The 17669-nt window shown below is 39.7% G+C and overlaps 1 protein-coding gene across 4 annotated transcripts in view; it reads left to right on the top strand.

Annotated features, from left to right (window-relative positions):
- The window catches only part of LOC311278054 (uncharacterized protein), a 54673-nt gene that overhangs the window by 2014 nt on the left and 34990 nt on the right, over positions 1-17669 (top strand). The window contains exons 4-9 of one of the 4 annotated variants that reach the window (XM_084388623.1): positions 89-220; positions 423-473; positions 900-1022; positions 1107-1163; positions 1279-1367; positions 1914-2599. In XM_084388623.1, coding sequence (XP_084244749.1) covers positions 89-220; positions 423-473; positions 900-1022; positions 1107-1163; positions 1279-1367; positions 1914-2015 — 554 coding nt within the window. In that variant the 3' untranslated portion in view covers positions 2016-2599. Of the gene's footprint in view, positions 1-88; positions 221-422; positions 474-899; positions 1023-1106; positions 1164-1278; positions 1368-1913; positions 2600-15068; positions 15140-15643; positions 15807-17669 lie in introns of those variants that run through there. The other 3 variants (XM_084388622.1, XM_084388624.1, XM_084388625.1) reach the window with 3 other exon arrangements.

The following is a 17669-nucleotide window of genomic DNA, read 5'->3' as shown; positions in this document are numbered from 1 at the left end:
TTGAAACAGAAGTGTGTGTGTGTTCCACAGTGCCAGTTAGTGTTCATTACATTTCATTTGTTTCACTATAGTGATGTCTGTCTGACAGGTAGTTGTGCGAATCCAGATCTGTGCTGCTCTGGACTGGATAACTCCTGTCATCGCTTGAACTGTTATTGTGACGTTGCTTGTCTGAGAATTGGCGACTGCTGCCCTGATTTCAAGCCTACCTGCCTCACAGGTATTCAGAAACATTCATACTGGAAATCTGATTCAACTGCGCTGAAATGAATCAACAGCCACTTGAACTAGTCGCAGTTATCAGATTGTGTTCAACTCTATACTACATGATTAATGTACTTTGATTAAGGTATAAAACTAAATAATACTGCACATATACTGAGAAATCTCACAATATCTTTATCTCTTTCCCCCTTTTATAGTCAATAACAGCTCCAACGGCACTAAACCAAACAACACTTTGACACTGACAGGTATATTTTATATTTCTTTATTTCCTATAAATATTATTTATCATGTGATTCTATTTAATAATTCTAAATCCTCTAAATATTAAAATCTGCATTGAATGTCAAATGTTGCATTGACCTCTTTGTAACTGATCATTATAATTATTTTATATAAGCAAACAAGTTAGATCCTTTATTTACTGTATGTGACCACTTTAAATTCTTGAAATTTTTTAGACTGTCAGCAGAATCAGTCATATTATCAGTGATGGAACATCTTGATGTTGTTTTTCCATCAGATTCAACAACCAGTTTTTGGGGATCAAACATAAATATGCATAACATGACTTATAAAATACTTTAAGTATTGAAAATGTTAGTAAATGCATCTAGTGTTTGTAATATGTTGGCGTTATGTCAGCATCTAACATGTCATGTGCACTTCTATAGGAACGTGTTCTCAGCCGACTCTGTGCTGCAGTGGCGTAAACTTCGACTGTTTCAGAGGCTGTTTTTGTGATGAGGCCTGTAAACAGCTCAATGACTGCTGTCCCGACCTCAACAGCACATGCAGTAAGAACCCACATTTATTACAAGATTATTACTGAATCCTCTCAGATACAACAACGATCATGACATCTGTCACTTTCTTTATAGTTTTCAATACCACAACTACAGCCCCTCCAGTGACCTCCACTACAGCTCCACCCAATGGTAATTTATCTGTGTGTTTGTGTGTATGAATGTGTAGGTCAAGTTTTACCATCACTGCTGCAACTGAGAGGGAGTGAAACCTGAAATCACTGCTAAGTGTTTTGGTATTTTGCAGATGTTCTCTCATTACTCACTAATCTGGATGTTGAGGTTTTGGCGGAGGAGTCGTCCACTGAAGAAGAGCGTCAGGCTGCACTGCGTCAGGTGAGCGGAGCGATTCAGTTCACATACTTACTCTACACTCTTAATGTACTTAAGTGTGCTGGTGATGGGAAAGTACTTAGTTTTAAATATTTCAAACCAAAGTATGCCAGTATTTTAACAGAATAAATAGCATTAGCATCAAGCTAAATTCATAAAACTTTTTACAATAAACGGTTGCAGCTTCATCCCCACAGTCGCTCTACAATCGAGTTGATAGTGAACAGGTGTGACATCACGTCCCTTTAGGCCCCAAAGTGATTCTATTGGCTGAAAGAACTTTAGTAGAGTTTACATTTTTTGCCTGATTAGAAATCCTCCATTATCGCTTGTTGTTCCGAACCATTAAAGTATATATTTTACATTATATATCACAACAGTCAAGGAATGTATGTTTTAATGTAACATCCAATCAAACTATATTAAATGTTTAAATATCATAATTCTTATCTTGCATTCTATAAATAATGGACAATATTGGGACGCAGCTTTATTGTGCTCTTCTTCTGCACCTGCTGTTTTCTTACTTGCTGTCATCTTGTTTCTTAGGTTGGCGCTTTGCTGGAGAGTTACTTAAGAGCGAATAATACTGACATCTACTCTTTTGAGGTCACGAGAATTGAGCCGGTATCATCATCACCATGTGATTGAGTCAGAAATCAGCCAAGAAGAACAGACATGTATAAATCCTCATCGCTACTGGACTTTTACTATTTTAATATGGGTTTAACCCTTAAACAGGCAAGAGTAGAAAATGATGAGCAAAAAATAATTTCATGTATTTTTTTTATATCATCTGGACTTAAGTAAAACATATCCAAAAGAATTTTTTTAATATTTGATATATTTTGGATTTTATGAGTTGTGACTCCCAGGTCACGTTGCCTGATTAGGGTATAAAAAAAGGACCAAATCTATAACTGTAACTGCCATTGCATGTTTAAAACAATTATATCCTATACTTCTCCTGATCTAATGTTTACAAATTATATATCATTCGAAAGCTTACGAACTCAAGATTCAGCCTGTGAAAACTGTTTTGAAATCGGACCCTGCGTTACCATAAAAATGGTACTTTAACCCCTTAACTGTCACCCCCTTTTTGAGAATGGACATTAAAATGCACTATTCAAACTTAAATGGTTGTAATTCAAGAATGCTTTTGGGTATAGACCTAAGTTTGGTCTTGTTTTAAAGAAAACACTCTGCAGATTATTGCTGAAGTGAAAGCACTTAAAAAAAATGAAAGTATGAAAAAGTTATGGAAGTTTAAATTTACAGTAAATCAAATATACTGTACTTAATATTCATTTATATAAAATATCTATTTTACAAAATATTTTTTACTCTAAAATTAATATAAAATCAAAGCCATATATCTAACCATGTTTTGTTCCAAATTTGAAGTTGATATCACAAAACTTGAAGTTCCCATGAGATTCTGTTTAGGCGTAATACCAGAAATAGCCACCGGTTGACATTCCATTGAATTTAATTGTATGCATTCTGCTGTAACAAATTAATTCATTTCTGTCCAAATATCACTTCTGTCACAAAATATCAAACCTTGAGACTCAGGCCTTTCTGACAATATTTTGTCAAGATTAGAAAAGGTTTTGATCATAAATTATGAAACATGATTACGCCCAAAAGGGGTGGAGCCAGAGAAAATAATTTAGACTACCGTTTCTATGGTAACGCAACTTCCAATTTCAAAGCGGTTTTCACAGGATGAATTCTGAGTTTGTAAGCTTTCAAATGATACCTAATTTATGATAACTACTAAAATATGTGATGTAATAAAAAAGGTGATAAAAAGATAATATTAGATTTTAGAGGATAATATATATATATATATATATGTTATTTTATATATGTTATGCTTTTTAGAGGATAATATTATTTCATCATTTTTTATTGACAAATACTAGATTATATGTTTTATTATGAACTTTTAGCATGAAAACCAAAGTTTCAATTATTAAAAGTGTGTGCATCGACTTTTTGTGACAAACGCCAGAACTCCTGTTATGATGTAGATTTTTTGAGGTGCACTCTTGTCAATAAATCCATCTATTACTGTTCCTACATAATTCGTAACAAAAAACAGAGCTAGAATATCTATTTAGGAGTCTTAGACCTTTCCAACGATATATCGTTTGTCATGATTAGATTGGGATTTAATTATAATATAGTGAATTAAAAACTCAAAATACACAAATAGTCAAAATTAGAGTTAATCCCTTTTTTATACCCTAAACAGGCAACGTGACTCAGGAGTCACGTATATTTCAAAACGTGCTAAATAACAACATGAACAACATATTAATTAATTTTCTTCTTCAGCACTTTAAGACAATGTTCACAATTAATGTTAGCAGTATTATTATTATTTTTCCAGAAGAAAAGCATTAATATATATTTACTTTCCTCAAAATCTGAATGTCCTGCACCACCGGTAGCCATGTTGGATTTAGGTCAGGCTGACTAATTTATCACAAAAAACTCGAAGCAAATCATGTGACCAGCATACTCAAGACAGACCAGGCTGTGATAAATGATACAAGGATTTGATGAAAAAATCATTCTTAGGCCCCAAAAAAGACAATAAAAACTATGTGACTCGTGAGTCACGTTGCCTGTTTTAGGGTTAATATGGTTTAACTCAAACATTGCATTTGCCAACACATCTTATCTATTTACGTTTGATGTGCTTTAATCTTAAACTCTTGAATATAGCACTTTATATGTGTGATATGGGATGAATGTGTATGAAAACCTTAGATTCATAGATCTGCTGTCATGTAATTCCTTGTTCCTTTTTCATTTGCACAGACGGGAATCTGCTGCTTATTTAACACGGTCTTCATTTTTCTCTATTGTTGAGGTTCTTGTATGATAATCACACTGAAAAACACATGATGAGGAAGAACTCTTGTTAACCAAAAAAATTTGAAAATAAAAGAAACAAATGTTTTAAACTTGGATTCTGTGATTATCCATGGAAATATGATTCTGTTTGAATCAGTGCAGTTGCACTGACCACAAAACAAATGTCTCTCTGACTTAGCAGATACTTAGTGTTAAAAATGCGTAAAACAATTATAATCTAATGTCATTGTAAACATCTCATGCGGATAAGACACGGTAAGTGCAACAGAAAAAACAAGAAAGAAAGTCCCGCACACGGTCTTTCACAGCCTGGAGATCTTTTGGCAACGACCTTCATCAGGGTATTTTAATAATGTCATAAAGAATCCAGTATTTCAGGATCTCTGTACACTATCTGATGAAAGAAATCTGACTTTGATTTATCAGTGTCTGACATCAGTGTAAGTTAGCAGGAATCTGGACAGACATGTGAGAAATGAAGAGGAAACAATCCAGAGCACACCATATCATCACTGACAGAGACCTGACAGACACTGATCCTGATGTGATTCTCATTGGCTGTCTGCTGACCACAATGAGCCGCTTAACCACAGGTAACATTCACATCAGCTGCACTGTTTGTGTGTCACATAGTTTTCATTACAGAATTAGATCTACATCTGAATATAAATCCCTTTGAAAGATTTTGAGAAGCACCATCAGGAATTCAGAAATGGATGGAATAATTACACTGCATCATTAAACAAGAACAATCTGTAAACGCTTCGGATTATCTGATTGTTGATATTAAAGTACCACTCAACCTACGATCAAATACTGAGTACGGATACTACTACAACCACATCAATTTCCTCTTTACCTTTCACAACACCACCACCTTTTACCACATCTACAACACCACGTACACGGGCATCAACAACAATTAAACTACCACAACTACAGTTTATCCACTAACATGTGAGGAAAAATCCTGAATATTTAAATGTTGCAAAAGTAACTGACTTGTGTTATAGGCTACTGTACGTCACATTTCTGCTCTTTAAAGGGGCTATATGTAGTTTTTCTACTAAAATGAATCCTTTTTTTATTGCCTGTGTGTGAAGGGGTTGTAATCTCACATCAAAATGATTCACTTGGCGGGTTTTGCTATTACCTCTGAAAGCAAGTATTCCTATTTCTATGTGAAGGCTCCGGGTCGGATTTACCGCAAAATCCAGTGACATGACTCCAACACAGACTCCAATACAGACTCCAACACAAACTCCACATAATGATAAAAAAAATGTAAAATATTTTTTATCTGCTGAAGCTCGTCAGGCCAAACGTGAATCGGATCAACTTCGGACGAAAACACGGATCAACATCGGAAGGGATTTTGAATCATGGAGAAACCTCCGCTTTGTATTGGTTGCAATCTGAAACATCACCGCTAGAGGCAGCTGAAAACTACATATAGCCTCTTTAATTTAATTCCCTAGTGTAAAACATCCACATATACAGTACATTTGCAGAAATATTTCCTTGTCCCTGTTGTGTACAAACCATGTCTTAAACAGAGCTCTTCGACTCATTCTACCTTTTTGCTCTCTAACTTTCAATTTCCACAGTGACTAGAAATCTATGGCAAGCCGTTTTAACTTTTATTCATTTCCGGGATATGAATCCTTGATATCAACAGTTCAATTTTCACTAGTTAAAATGATAGTTATTGATATCAGGAGTTAGATTTCTACTAGTAACAGTGGCTATTTTTTATATCAGAAATTACATTTCCACTAGTAACAATGCTACTTCTTGTTATCCACAATTCAATTTTAACTAGTAAAAACTATAATTCTTGATATTAACAATTTATATCCTGGGAATGGCAATAGGCCAGCCGTTTTGACTTTTAATCAAAATTCTTGATATCAACAACTAAATTTTCACTAGTTAAAATGATAGTTACTGATATCAGGAATTAGATTTCTACTAGTAACAATGGCAATTTTTGATATCAGCATTTACATTTTCACTAGTTAAAATAATTTATATAATATTTTTTTTTTTACCTTTATTTTTACAGGCAAGTCATTAAAGAACAAGTTCTTATTTACAATGGCGGCCTGACAAGTGGAATAACCACTTAGGGAAAGGGGAAGTAGAGTTAAAAGGTACAAAACATTATAGATACTTACAGGTAAGCAATTACATAAATACAATTGAAAACTCAACACAGTAGACAACAGACCACATTGACCAGCTATATGTGTATAGAAATGATGAATGGAGCTACAAAGAAATATTTGCTAAAAAAAAAAAAAAAAAAATTCCCCCTTCTCATTTCCCTTCTCTTTTTCCCTTTTCCTCTCCCCTTCCTCCTTATTATTTTTATTTTTGACTATGAAGAGAAACAGCTGCATGTGTCCGTGAACAGGTGTGAAATAACAGATTTAAATGATGAAGTTGAAATTAGCTTATCAATTTTGAGAGTATTTTGGAGCGAATTCCAGTCCCGAGCGGCAGCAGATTGAAATGTTATTAGACCAATGGCTGTTTTGGTTTTGGGGATTATTAATTGAAGATAAAGTGAAGCCCGGGTATCATAAGTGACGGGCTTTGGCTGCAGCAGGTGACCTAAGTAAGGTGGTGAGTGGCCAAGAAGGGTCTTGTAAATTAAAGTGAACCAGTGAATTTTACGGCGATTGTGAAGGGAGGACCAGTTGACAGATGTGTAAAGAGCGCAGTGGTGTGTGTTGGAAGGAGCATTTGTGGCAAACCTGATAGCGGAATGATAAAGAGTGTCAAGTTTAGACAAGATGGATTTGCAAGCAACCCTGTAAATGGTGTCTCCGTAGTCTAAAATGGGTAGGATGGTCATTTGAATGGCCTTCTTCTGGGAGTTAAACAGATCTCAAACAAACAAAGTTTCTTATGAACTAATAGTCCACCAATCAAAAGTCTCCATCTGTCAACTGAGGTGTTCAGATTACAATTGTTAGTACACACAAGAGACAGCAGATGTCATCATTTCCACTTCTTAACAAATCAATTAAGTACACACAACAACTGACTTCATGAAAGGAACATACCAGTACACAACACGGTGAAACATAAAAGTTAAAATACAAGCATAGTATATGAATTTCAAACCACCATAAGACAACAGAACATCAAAGATATACACTAAGGTCAAGTTCCTCATTCAAGCCTGGATATTTAGTAGCCTGCAGGCGATATATCCAGAAAGCTTCCCGTTGAGTCAGCTGCCTTTGCCTATTGCCTTTTCTTAAGGACAGAGGAATGTGGTCAATCCCACAGGCCTGTAAGGTGGATTGGTCACTATTGTGATGTTCCATATAGTGTCTTGCCATGGGATAGTTGGTGTTTCCTGTGCGAATTGCATATTTGTGTTCAGCCAGTCTGTCCAGTAAACGCCGCTTAGTTCTTCCTACATAAAAGACTTCACACATAGGACATTCCAATCTATAAATGACAAAGGTAGTTTGACAGTTTATGAAATGGTTAATAGTAAATTCCTTTTGGGAACCAACATCATGAAAAATGTTGGTTTGTCTTACATTAGCACAATGGTTGCAATGATGGCATTTGTAAGAACCTATGGGCCTAGGGCCTAACCATGTTTGTTTTACTTCTGGTTTAAGATAACTGTGAACCAGTCTATCTTGTAGGGTGGGACATCTTCTAAAACTAATGAGAGGTGGTTCAGGAAAGACCTGACTTACTACCTCATCACTTTCAATAATACCCCAGTTTTTTTGTATGATTTGCCTTATCTGTTCAGCCTCTGTACTGTATGTAGTGACAAAAACAGACCTCTCTTTTGTTTGTTTCGGTATTCCTTTGTAGTAGTGATGAGCTACATGTTTGGCTCTGGTGTAAGCTTTTTGGAGAGTAGAGCTTCTATATCCCCTTTCCTTAAATCGTGACATCATCTCTAGTGATTTACTCTCAAAAAACATGATCTTGGTCAGAGATCCTCTTCACTCTCTGGAACTGCCCATAAGGGACATTCTCTTTAAGCCAATTTGGATGGAAGCTCTTGGCATGTAAAATTGTGTTTCTGTCTGTCGGTTTTCTATACACTGATGTATGCAAGGTTCCTTGGTTATCTTTTGAAATTGTCAAATCAAGAAAATTAATACACACTTTGCTATATTCTAAAGACAACTTGATGTTTGGGTTAATGCTATTCAGATAACCATGAAATTCATTCAACTCTGTTTCCGAGCCAGACCAAAAAAGACATATATCATCAATATAGCGCCCCCACCAGATAATGAACTTGTGAAACACATTATTTTCTTGGTTCAAAACAAAGTCCTCCTCCCATTTGCCCAGGTACAAACCTGCGGGCTATAGCATGCCCCCATGGCACAACCTTTTGTCTGTTTAAAGATCTTATCCTGGAAGACAAAAATGTTATTAGTCAAGGTCCATTCTGTTAGTGACAGCAAGAAATCAGTGGGTGGCATTTCATGTTCAGGACATCTAACGCAGCCTCCTAATGCAACTAACACATCACCTAATGCAACTAACACAGCCTCCAACGCAACTACAACCTCCGACGCAACTAACACATCACCTAATGCAACTAACACAGCCTCCAACACAGCCTCCAACGCAACTACAACCTCCGACGCAACTAACACATGACCTAAACTAACACACCATCCAACGCAACTAACGTGTCACCAAATGCAACTACAACGAATGCAAACCGTCCTATTAACTCCGCTGCAAAACCTGCATTCAACTCCACTTCAAACCGTCCATTCAACTCCACACTGTTTTCGTCAATACACTGACGAAACTTACCAATTCACAGAATTAACGGAATGCATAGCTGATATAAAAAACTGGATGACTAGTAATTTTCTACTCCTTAATTCTGAAAAAAATGAGATTCTAAAGATTCTAATTATTGGACAAAAAACTTCCTCACGGTATAACCTAGAATACTGTCTAACACTTGATGGCTGCTCTGTTAAGTCTTCGTCGTCGGTTAGGAACCTGGGTGTGCTCTTTGATACCAATCTTTCATTTGAAAGGCATGTGTCTAGTATCTATAAAACCGCATTATTATAATTTTTTAAAGGGGCTATATGGGATTTTCTGAAATTTAAACTCGCGACTGACACCTGTGGCCAAAAAACGGAACTGCTCTTCCTTTATGCTCGCTCTCCTACGTGCACACTTCACAAGTCATCCGCTGCAAAGAAGTCAACATTATGTTTACAGAGGTAAGAACAGTCAAATACATATATTGTTTGAGAAACTAAGTTTGTTTGCTGACTAGCGGTGGTGGCAGAGTGATCTGAAACGTTTAACATGAACGCGCTTGACGTCACATCCGCAGACAGCGCGCGAAAAATCCGACCCGACAGAAAATAGGAAAAATAGGATACAGGCTTATAGGTGCACCCACTGTGAGCTGACAAGGTGTCAGTATGCTCATCAGGAGATGTTTGAGTCATAAATGGTCAAATAAAAAGGCTATTGTTACGTTTATTTTGGGGAAAAAGTTGCATATAGCCCCTTTAAAGGACAGACAAGTAGTATGTTGAGGGTTGATTTATAAAGAAGGACTACACGCCTGCGCGCACATATATATTCAAACGCGCATACCTATGGACTGAACAGTGTCGTGTTAGCGGCCCCTAAGTTAATAACTAATGATCTTCGGAACGGAAGTGAATCAGTCAATCAAAACTAACTTTAGCTGGACAATAACTTTATCCTAGATGTGACCGGATGCTCTCCTTTCCATGTTGCCCACTTATATAAATTAAGTTAGAGTTTCCCGCCGTAAATTTCCCTTTAAGTGTTGGGACACGTCACTTCCGATTGGCCATAAATGGCCTCTTTCAGCCTGTTAGGATACGCTGCTTCCTGTTGACTCGGGGGTTCCCTTTCGCTTCCCACGTGCGGGCGTTCTGAGTGTGGCGTTACGCCAGCGGTTGCGTGTTTCTATAATGGCGATTGCCTACGCTTGTTGCAGGCATGTGTGAACTCATTTATGCGACGCTGCGGGATCAAAGTGAGGTCAAATAATCTAGAGGTGGGCAGTTCGGTGCTTGACTGATTTCATCGTCGGCTTGTTTCAGAGATACAGACCAGTTCGTGCGATGGGATCAAAGCGAAACCAAACCATCTAAAAGTGGTTCGTTCCGAGCGAGTGACTGACTTCATTGTCGGAAGGCCTATCTAATGCGAGGAATCGCCGTTGTCCATACAGTCTATTTCTCCCTTGCCTGTTCATTTTGATTAATAGTTATGGTTTGTGTCTTACAAGTGGAATGACGATGTTATAATTTGTGTTTCTTTGTTAGCTATTGTTCCCAGGCGAGTGTTTGGGTTTATTAGTAATTTATCGTGTTTATATTAATTTGATTTATTTTGAAAGTGTGTGTTTGAGTGTGGGTGTGGGTGTGTTTGAGTGAGTGTTTCTTTTGCTAGACGCTGGGGCTCCAGCCAGGAATCCTCCTTTTCCTTTTCTGTGGATTGGTGATGGTTTGAAAACAGGGTGTGGTGTGTAGTGAGACGCACGGATTTTGTGTGCAGTGGTGCGAGTTACCCCAGAGTTAGTCGAGTCCCAAAATAGATAAATAGCCCTGGATAAGATGCAGTAGGCATTTTTGAGGAAAAGTACTTCAAGTGTTGTTTCTATATCATTTTTAGGTGCTGAATCCATTTCTGCCGTATAACAAGTTGTAAACATCACTGTTTTGGCATAAACAATAAAAACAAAATGGCTGCCAAAAAATAAAAAATAAAAACGTTTTAATGCATTTATTGCAGTTTAAACATTAAACATTATAACTAAACTATGCATTCTCAGAATATTTAAACATGTAAACAATGAAAAAACAACATTAACATGAAAGGGACAGTTTTTAATGGCTGCTGGAATTATGCCAAGGTACACTGGGAAGCATATATCAGTGGAAATATGCAATTATGCCCAGCCCGAAGGGGGGAACTTGGAATACACATGACCCCAGGGGGCTGCATATTGAGAATCACTGGGGTGTCCAGCCGCAGGTGGAATATTTCAAACCCAGGGGTGGCATGGTGGCTTGCCGAGGGAAAGACACATGCTTAGAGAGGCTTACAGTGGACTACACACGTGGGGGTCGCCCAGAGGCCGTGTTAGGTGTCGCCCAGCCTGCAGCTCTACAGATGTCTGTTAGCGAGGCGCCATGCGCTAGAGCCCAAGAGGATGCCACACTCTGGGTGGAGTGGGCCGTCACACCAAGGGGGCATGGTCGACCTTGCTGCTGGTAAGCCAAAGCAATGGCGTCCACTATCCAGTGAGACAACCTTTGCTTGGAGAGAGCCTTTCCCTTCAGCTTCCCACCATGACAGACAAAGAGCTGGTCTGAAGTCCTGAAACACTGCGTTCTGTCTACGTAAGCATGGAGGGTGCGTACTGGACAGAGCAGTGCCAAGGCTGGGTCTGCCTCCTCCGAGGGCAGCGCTTGCAGGTTCACCACCTGGTCTCGAAAGGGTGTGGTGGGAACCTTGGGCACATATCCAGGCCGGGGTCTCAGGATCACGTAAGAGTTAGCCGGTCCAAATTCCAGGCACGCTTCGTCAACCGAAAATGCCTGCAGGTCCCCTACCCTCTTGATGGAGGCCAATGCAACCAGGAGCACTGTCTTCATTGACAGGAACTTAAGCTCCACTGATTGCAGAGGCTCAAAGGGAGCACTCTGCAGAGCAGTTAAAACCACTGAGAGGTCCCAAGAGGGAACGAGAGGAGGGCGAGGAGGATTCAGTCTCCTCGCTCCTCTCAGGAAACTGATGATCAGGTCGTGCTTTCCAATGGACTTACCATCAACTGCATCATGATGTGTGGCAATGGCGGCACCATACACTTTCAGGGTGGAGGGAGACAGCCTTCGCTCCAACCCTTCTTGCAGGAAGGAAAGCACGACACTGATCGGGCCTTTTGTGGGTTCTTGAAGTTTAGAAGAACACCAGTTGACGAAGAGGTTCCACTTCAACGCATAGGCATGTCTCGTGGACGATGCTCTAGCGGAAGTGATGGTAGCCACCACCGCTGGTGGTAGGGTACTCAAACCTGCCTCGTCCCGTCCAGGAACCACACATGGAGATTTCAAAGATCGGGACGAGGGTGCCATAGGGTGCCCCGTCCCTGAGAAAGCAGGTTCTTTCTCAGAGGAATTGGCCAGGGAGGTGCTGTCGCGAGGAGTACTAGTTCTTGGAACCAGGTGCGGTTGTGCCAATACGGGGCAACCAAAATTACCTGCTCCTCGTCCTCCCTGATCTTGCGCAAAGTCTGCGCAAGAAGGCTCACTGGGGGAAATGCATACTTGCAGAGGCCCCGCGGCCAGCTGTGCGCCAGTGCATCCATGCCGAGCGTGCCCTCGGTCAGAGAATAAAACAGGTCGCAGTGGGACGAGTCGTGGGAGGCAAACAGATCTACCTGTGCGTCCCCGAACTGATCCCACATCAGCTGAACCGACTGGGGATGGAGTCTCCATTCTCCAGCGAGAGGCCGAAACCGAGACAGATCGGCTGCACGGTTCAGGTCTCCCGGGATATAAATGGCTCGAAGCGACCTCAGATGCTTCTGACTCCATATGAGGAGGTGGCGGGCGAGTTGCGACATACGACGGGAGCGCAGACCACCTTGTCGGTTGATGTACGCTACTGTGGCGGTATTGTCTGATCGGACTAATACGTGCTGACTCCTGAGCAACGCACAGAAGCGGTGCAGGGCGAGACATACAGCCTGCAACTCGAGGCAATTGACATGCCAAAGGCGCTGGGGTCTTGTCCAGGAGCCCGCGGCAGCATGTCCATTGCACATGGCGCCCCAGCCCATTGTGGAGGCATCTGTTGATATAACAACATGCCAGGAAACTCGTTCTATGGGCACTCCAGCCCATAGAAAACTGAGGTTCGTCCACAGGGTGAAGGTCTGACGGCAGGTCGAAGTCACTGGGACTCGGAGCGTGCCGTGTTGCCATGCCCACCTCGGGACTTGATCGCGAAGCGGTCTCATATGAAGCCAACCGAGCGACGTTACTGCGGCTGCGGATGCCATATGCCCCAGGAGCCTCTGAAATAGTTTCAGTGGAACTGCACTCTTGCCCTCGAACTGACGAAGGCAAGTTAGCAGTGACTGCGCGCGCTCGCTCGTAGGAGTCGATTTCCATACCGAGAAAAGAGATCCTCTGCACGGAGCAGAGTTTGCTCTTCTCCCAGTTGACCCGAAGGCCCAGACAAGCTAGGTGCCGGAGCACTAGGTCCCTGTGTTCGCAAACCTTGTCTCGAGAGTGAGCTAGGATCAGCCAGTCGTCGAGAGGAACAAGGGCTGCCTCGACAACCTTCGTGAAGACGCGAGGAGACAGGGCTAGCCCGAAATGGAGAACCGCGTACTGGTATGCCTGCCCCTCGAATTATATATATATATATATATATATATATATACTGGTATGCCTCATTTGCATATGTAAACATGACATTTCAGAAAACTTGTAATACAAAAAATGTCTGTCTCTATGTAAGTGAAAAACTGGAAAGGTTTTATGGTGATATCTATAACTTAAAAATGTTACCCTATCCACCTGTAGTGTTTCGGCTGTGAATAATGCACCTATTGTTTCAATAACAATTACAAGAAAATGGGACCCTTATTTCAATGTTATACGGTGGATCCTTATTCAGGAGACATTGAACTTTCGAAAAATGTGGTATAACAACTTTTCCTCAAAAATGCCTACAGGGTTACACAATCTTGAAGATTCGGACCTGACTAAGTGTGTGTGTGAAGGTATTACCTGCTCTTGAGTCCTCAGCCAAAGCTCTTGAATGTAGTGTTATTGTATGTCATTGTGAGTGTTTGTTAAAACGACCATGTTCTCTTCCCTGATCATATAAATTATCAGTTGGGGTGGCATGTCCTGCCTGCACACCCAGTTCATTTTAAATGAGATTTTATTGTTAATAAAGAATTATTGTGCATGATATTCACGTCTCTGTTCCTTCCTAGTGCAACCAACTTGCGTGCCTTAAGATAAAGTGTATCAATCATTCTCTGAGTGATGTCAGAGTGGCGTAGTCGGTTTTCTTAAAGCTGCAGTTATTCTATTCTATAAAGTTGCAGTGTAACTCATGCCACATAGAGCTGCTGTAAAGCCAAAACAATCAATTACTGTAATTTCCTATTATCACTGTAAAGCTGCTTTGAAACAATATTGTTAAAAGTATTTTAACAAGTAAAATATTGTTGTTCATATTGTTAAAAGCGCTATATAAATGAATGTGACTTGACTTGACATGACACATTGACATGACACATGATAAGGGAAAAAATCTGAAGGTGAACCAAAACATTTTGAAAACGAAACAAATTAGTAAAACGTGAATCATGTGATCATCCAGAGCAACAGCTTCTCTGAGTTTTCCTGAGAAATATGATTCTGTTTGGATCAATACAGCTAGACTGACTATAAAATAAACATCTCTGTGACCCAGCAGATGCGTAGTGTTAAAAATAGGTGAAACAATTATGATCTAACTTCAATATGTTATTTATTTCAATAAGTAACTGTCATGATTCTGCCTTCATTTCCCAGATCTTGTCTTGAGGCAGGATCATGACAGACTCATGTTTTATGTGTAAGCACATGGCCATTTGTTTGGGCTGTGTGCTTGCGTTGTCTTGTCACCCCACCCCGCCCCCTTGTTATCTCATCTTGTAATCATTAGATCATCACTTACACCTGTGTCCCTGATTAGTGTTCTCCCTATTTAATCCCCTCATGTTTTCTGTCCTGTGTCGGTACATTGTGAAACATTGCATGTTAAACGCTGTGAGTACTTCGTCAGAAACCTGTTTAATGAGAATTGTGAGTTTGTTTCCTGTCATCGTCAAGTCAGAGTCTAGTCTTTGTTTATTATCTTGTCTTAGTCAAAGTGACCTCTCCTCAGTCCTGTTTTGCCCCCTCGTGGGTTTTGTTTTCTGTTGTGTCGAAATAAACCTTAAGTGTCTGCATATCCTCTGCGTTTGGGTTCTCTCCTTCAACCACATAACAGTGACTTATTATTCAATTATTTCACTAAGTAACTAAGTTATTTAAATCAGTAAGTGGTACAAAGTGCCAAAGTGTCATCGCTTTACTTGAATATCTTCACTATTAAAAAGAAAATATAAATTTGGATGGTTTTGTGCGGGTGTAACCCTGTCGGTGCGATAGAAAGAACAGGAAAGAAATTCCTGCACACTGTCACTGGTAGTCTTTTGGCAATGACCTTCATCAGGGTATTTTAATTGCGTCTTAAAAGAATCCAGTATTTCAGGATATCTGTACACTTCCTGATGAAAGAATACGGACTTTTATTTATGACATCAGTGTAGGTTGGCAGGGGGCTGGACTCGAAACTATCCGGAGCACAAAAAGGAGAAGATGTGGGTCAGAAGATCACTGACAGAGACCTGACACACACTGATCCTGATGGCTCCCGCTGTGATTCTCATTGGCTGTCTGCTGGCCACAATGAGCTGCTTAACCACAGGTAACATTCACATCAGCTGCACTGTTTGTGTGTCACATTTTGAAATATTTTTCATTACGGAATTTGCTCTAAATCTGATTATATTGAAATTATATTGATGATTATCAGAAAAGGATGGAATTGCAAAGATAAAAAAAAAAAAAAAACAATCTGTAAATGCTTCAGATTATCTGATTGTTGATAATAAACATTTATTTTATTCCATAGCTCTGATACCACCTGCTCCAACCACCAATTCAGGTTCCTCGTCATAACCAACTACAGTCCATCCAATTTTTAAACATTATATTAGAATGCTAATTTTAAACTTCTCAAACTATTCTAATATGTTATACTGTACACATTCCTATACCTTTAAGGAGGAGTTTACAAATGTGTGCAATTAAATTCTATTAGTGTTAAACCTGTACATCCACAGAAATATTTCCTTTTCTTCTTAAGAGGTGTAACTGCTTCTTGCTTTAGACAGAGCTCTGTGGCTCCATACTGATCTGTTCATTAGTGAGAGATTTAAGTTTAGCAATTCTGAAAAAAAGTTTTGTCTTCTGAGCTCTCTGCTAGGGCTGAGTATTAATACAGATGATGTCATGATTCGATTCCGATTCACAAATGTATGCCCGACCACACTTTTCCCGGTGAGAGGGTTCAACACCCGCACTTTTTCTGCAGTTTTGCTCAAACATCTGACTACAGTCGCTCCTCCGTTTCTCTGGCCGTTCTGTGTCTGCGGCTGCCTCCTCTCCCCCTCCAAACATGACACCGGCTTTGAGTGTGACCGGCTGATGTCCCGCCTTTCTTGGTGTGTTAGATTTATCGATCAGCTCGTGCTGAGGCGGCGGGAAAATACGTGTATAATTCGTTCAGTCGTTTTTTTATTTAATATTGAAAGTAGAAAAATGAGAAAACAGTGGTAACACTTTAGAATACTGTATCTTACTTACTGCATAACTAATAAGTAATTATTGAAGAACTAATAGGTAATTATTCATTAACTACTTCTTCACTACTGTTAACTAGCCTACTAAGGAAGATGCGTTAACTAATCAGTATCAGTGCTCGAAGTGGGGCGGTACTCACCGGTACGCAGTACCGGCACGTCTGCATTTTACTCCAAAAGCGTACCGGCACTTTTTCTTGCGTAGGCCTACTGCTACTTCTCGCATGTAAAAAAAAACCGTCAGTATCACGCCCATTTCACATATAGCCTACTACGTTTGCAATGCGTATGCGGTGCATTTTTTTTTTTTCGCACCCATATGAACAGGTTAGAGCTTTCACACTGCACGCGGATGCGGTCCGGCAATGCCAAAAGCGGTGCGTATACAGCAGTCCAACGATCATTTCTGCACCGAGTCTATTATATTTTCATGTCATATTCTGTGTTAATTTTGACCATGAACCATGCGCTGTCACTTTAATTCAGCGCGTGCAGCACAGCGAAAATAATCTCACTATAAATGCATTTTATTAAATAAATCACCATGTATTTTGCGGACTTGGAATAGTTCCGTTTTCACACACACACGCATGCACGCGCACACACACACACACACACACACAACTTGTTTATTTTTCTTGTTAATACATTGTTGTTGTACCAGCAATATCTCCAAGTTTTGTTTTTCACTGTAGAAATCTCAAATGTCATGATTGCCAATGCAAGAGAGTACCGGCACCTTTCCCCCCCCCCCACTTCAAGCACTGATCAGTATGTAATATATTTTTATGATTGTGTTAAGTAACAGTTAGTTAATCAATAAATAATGAATTCTGTCATAACTCTTGAAGAACTACTACTAATTATCTACAAATTAAGGTTCAAGAAAAATAACTAAGAAGTAACTACTAATGAACAGTCATACA

Source organism: Rutilus rutilus (assembly GCF_951802725.1).
Source record: "Rutilus rutilus genome assembly, chromosome: 19".
In the NCBI taxonomy this organism is placed as follows: Eukaryota; Metazoa; Chordata; class Actinopteri; order Cypriniformes; family Leuciscidae; genus Rutilus; species Rutilus rutilus.
This window is presented reverse-complemented; position numbering and strand designations above follow the sequence as displayed.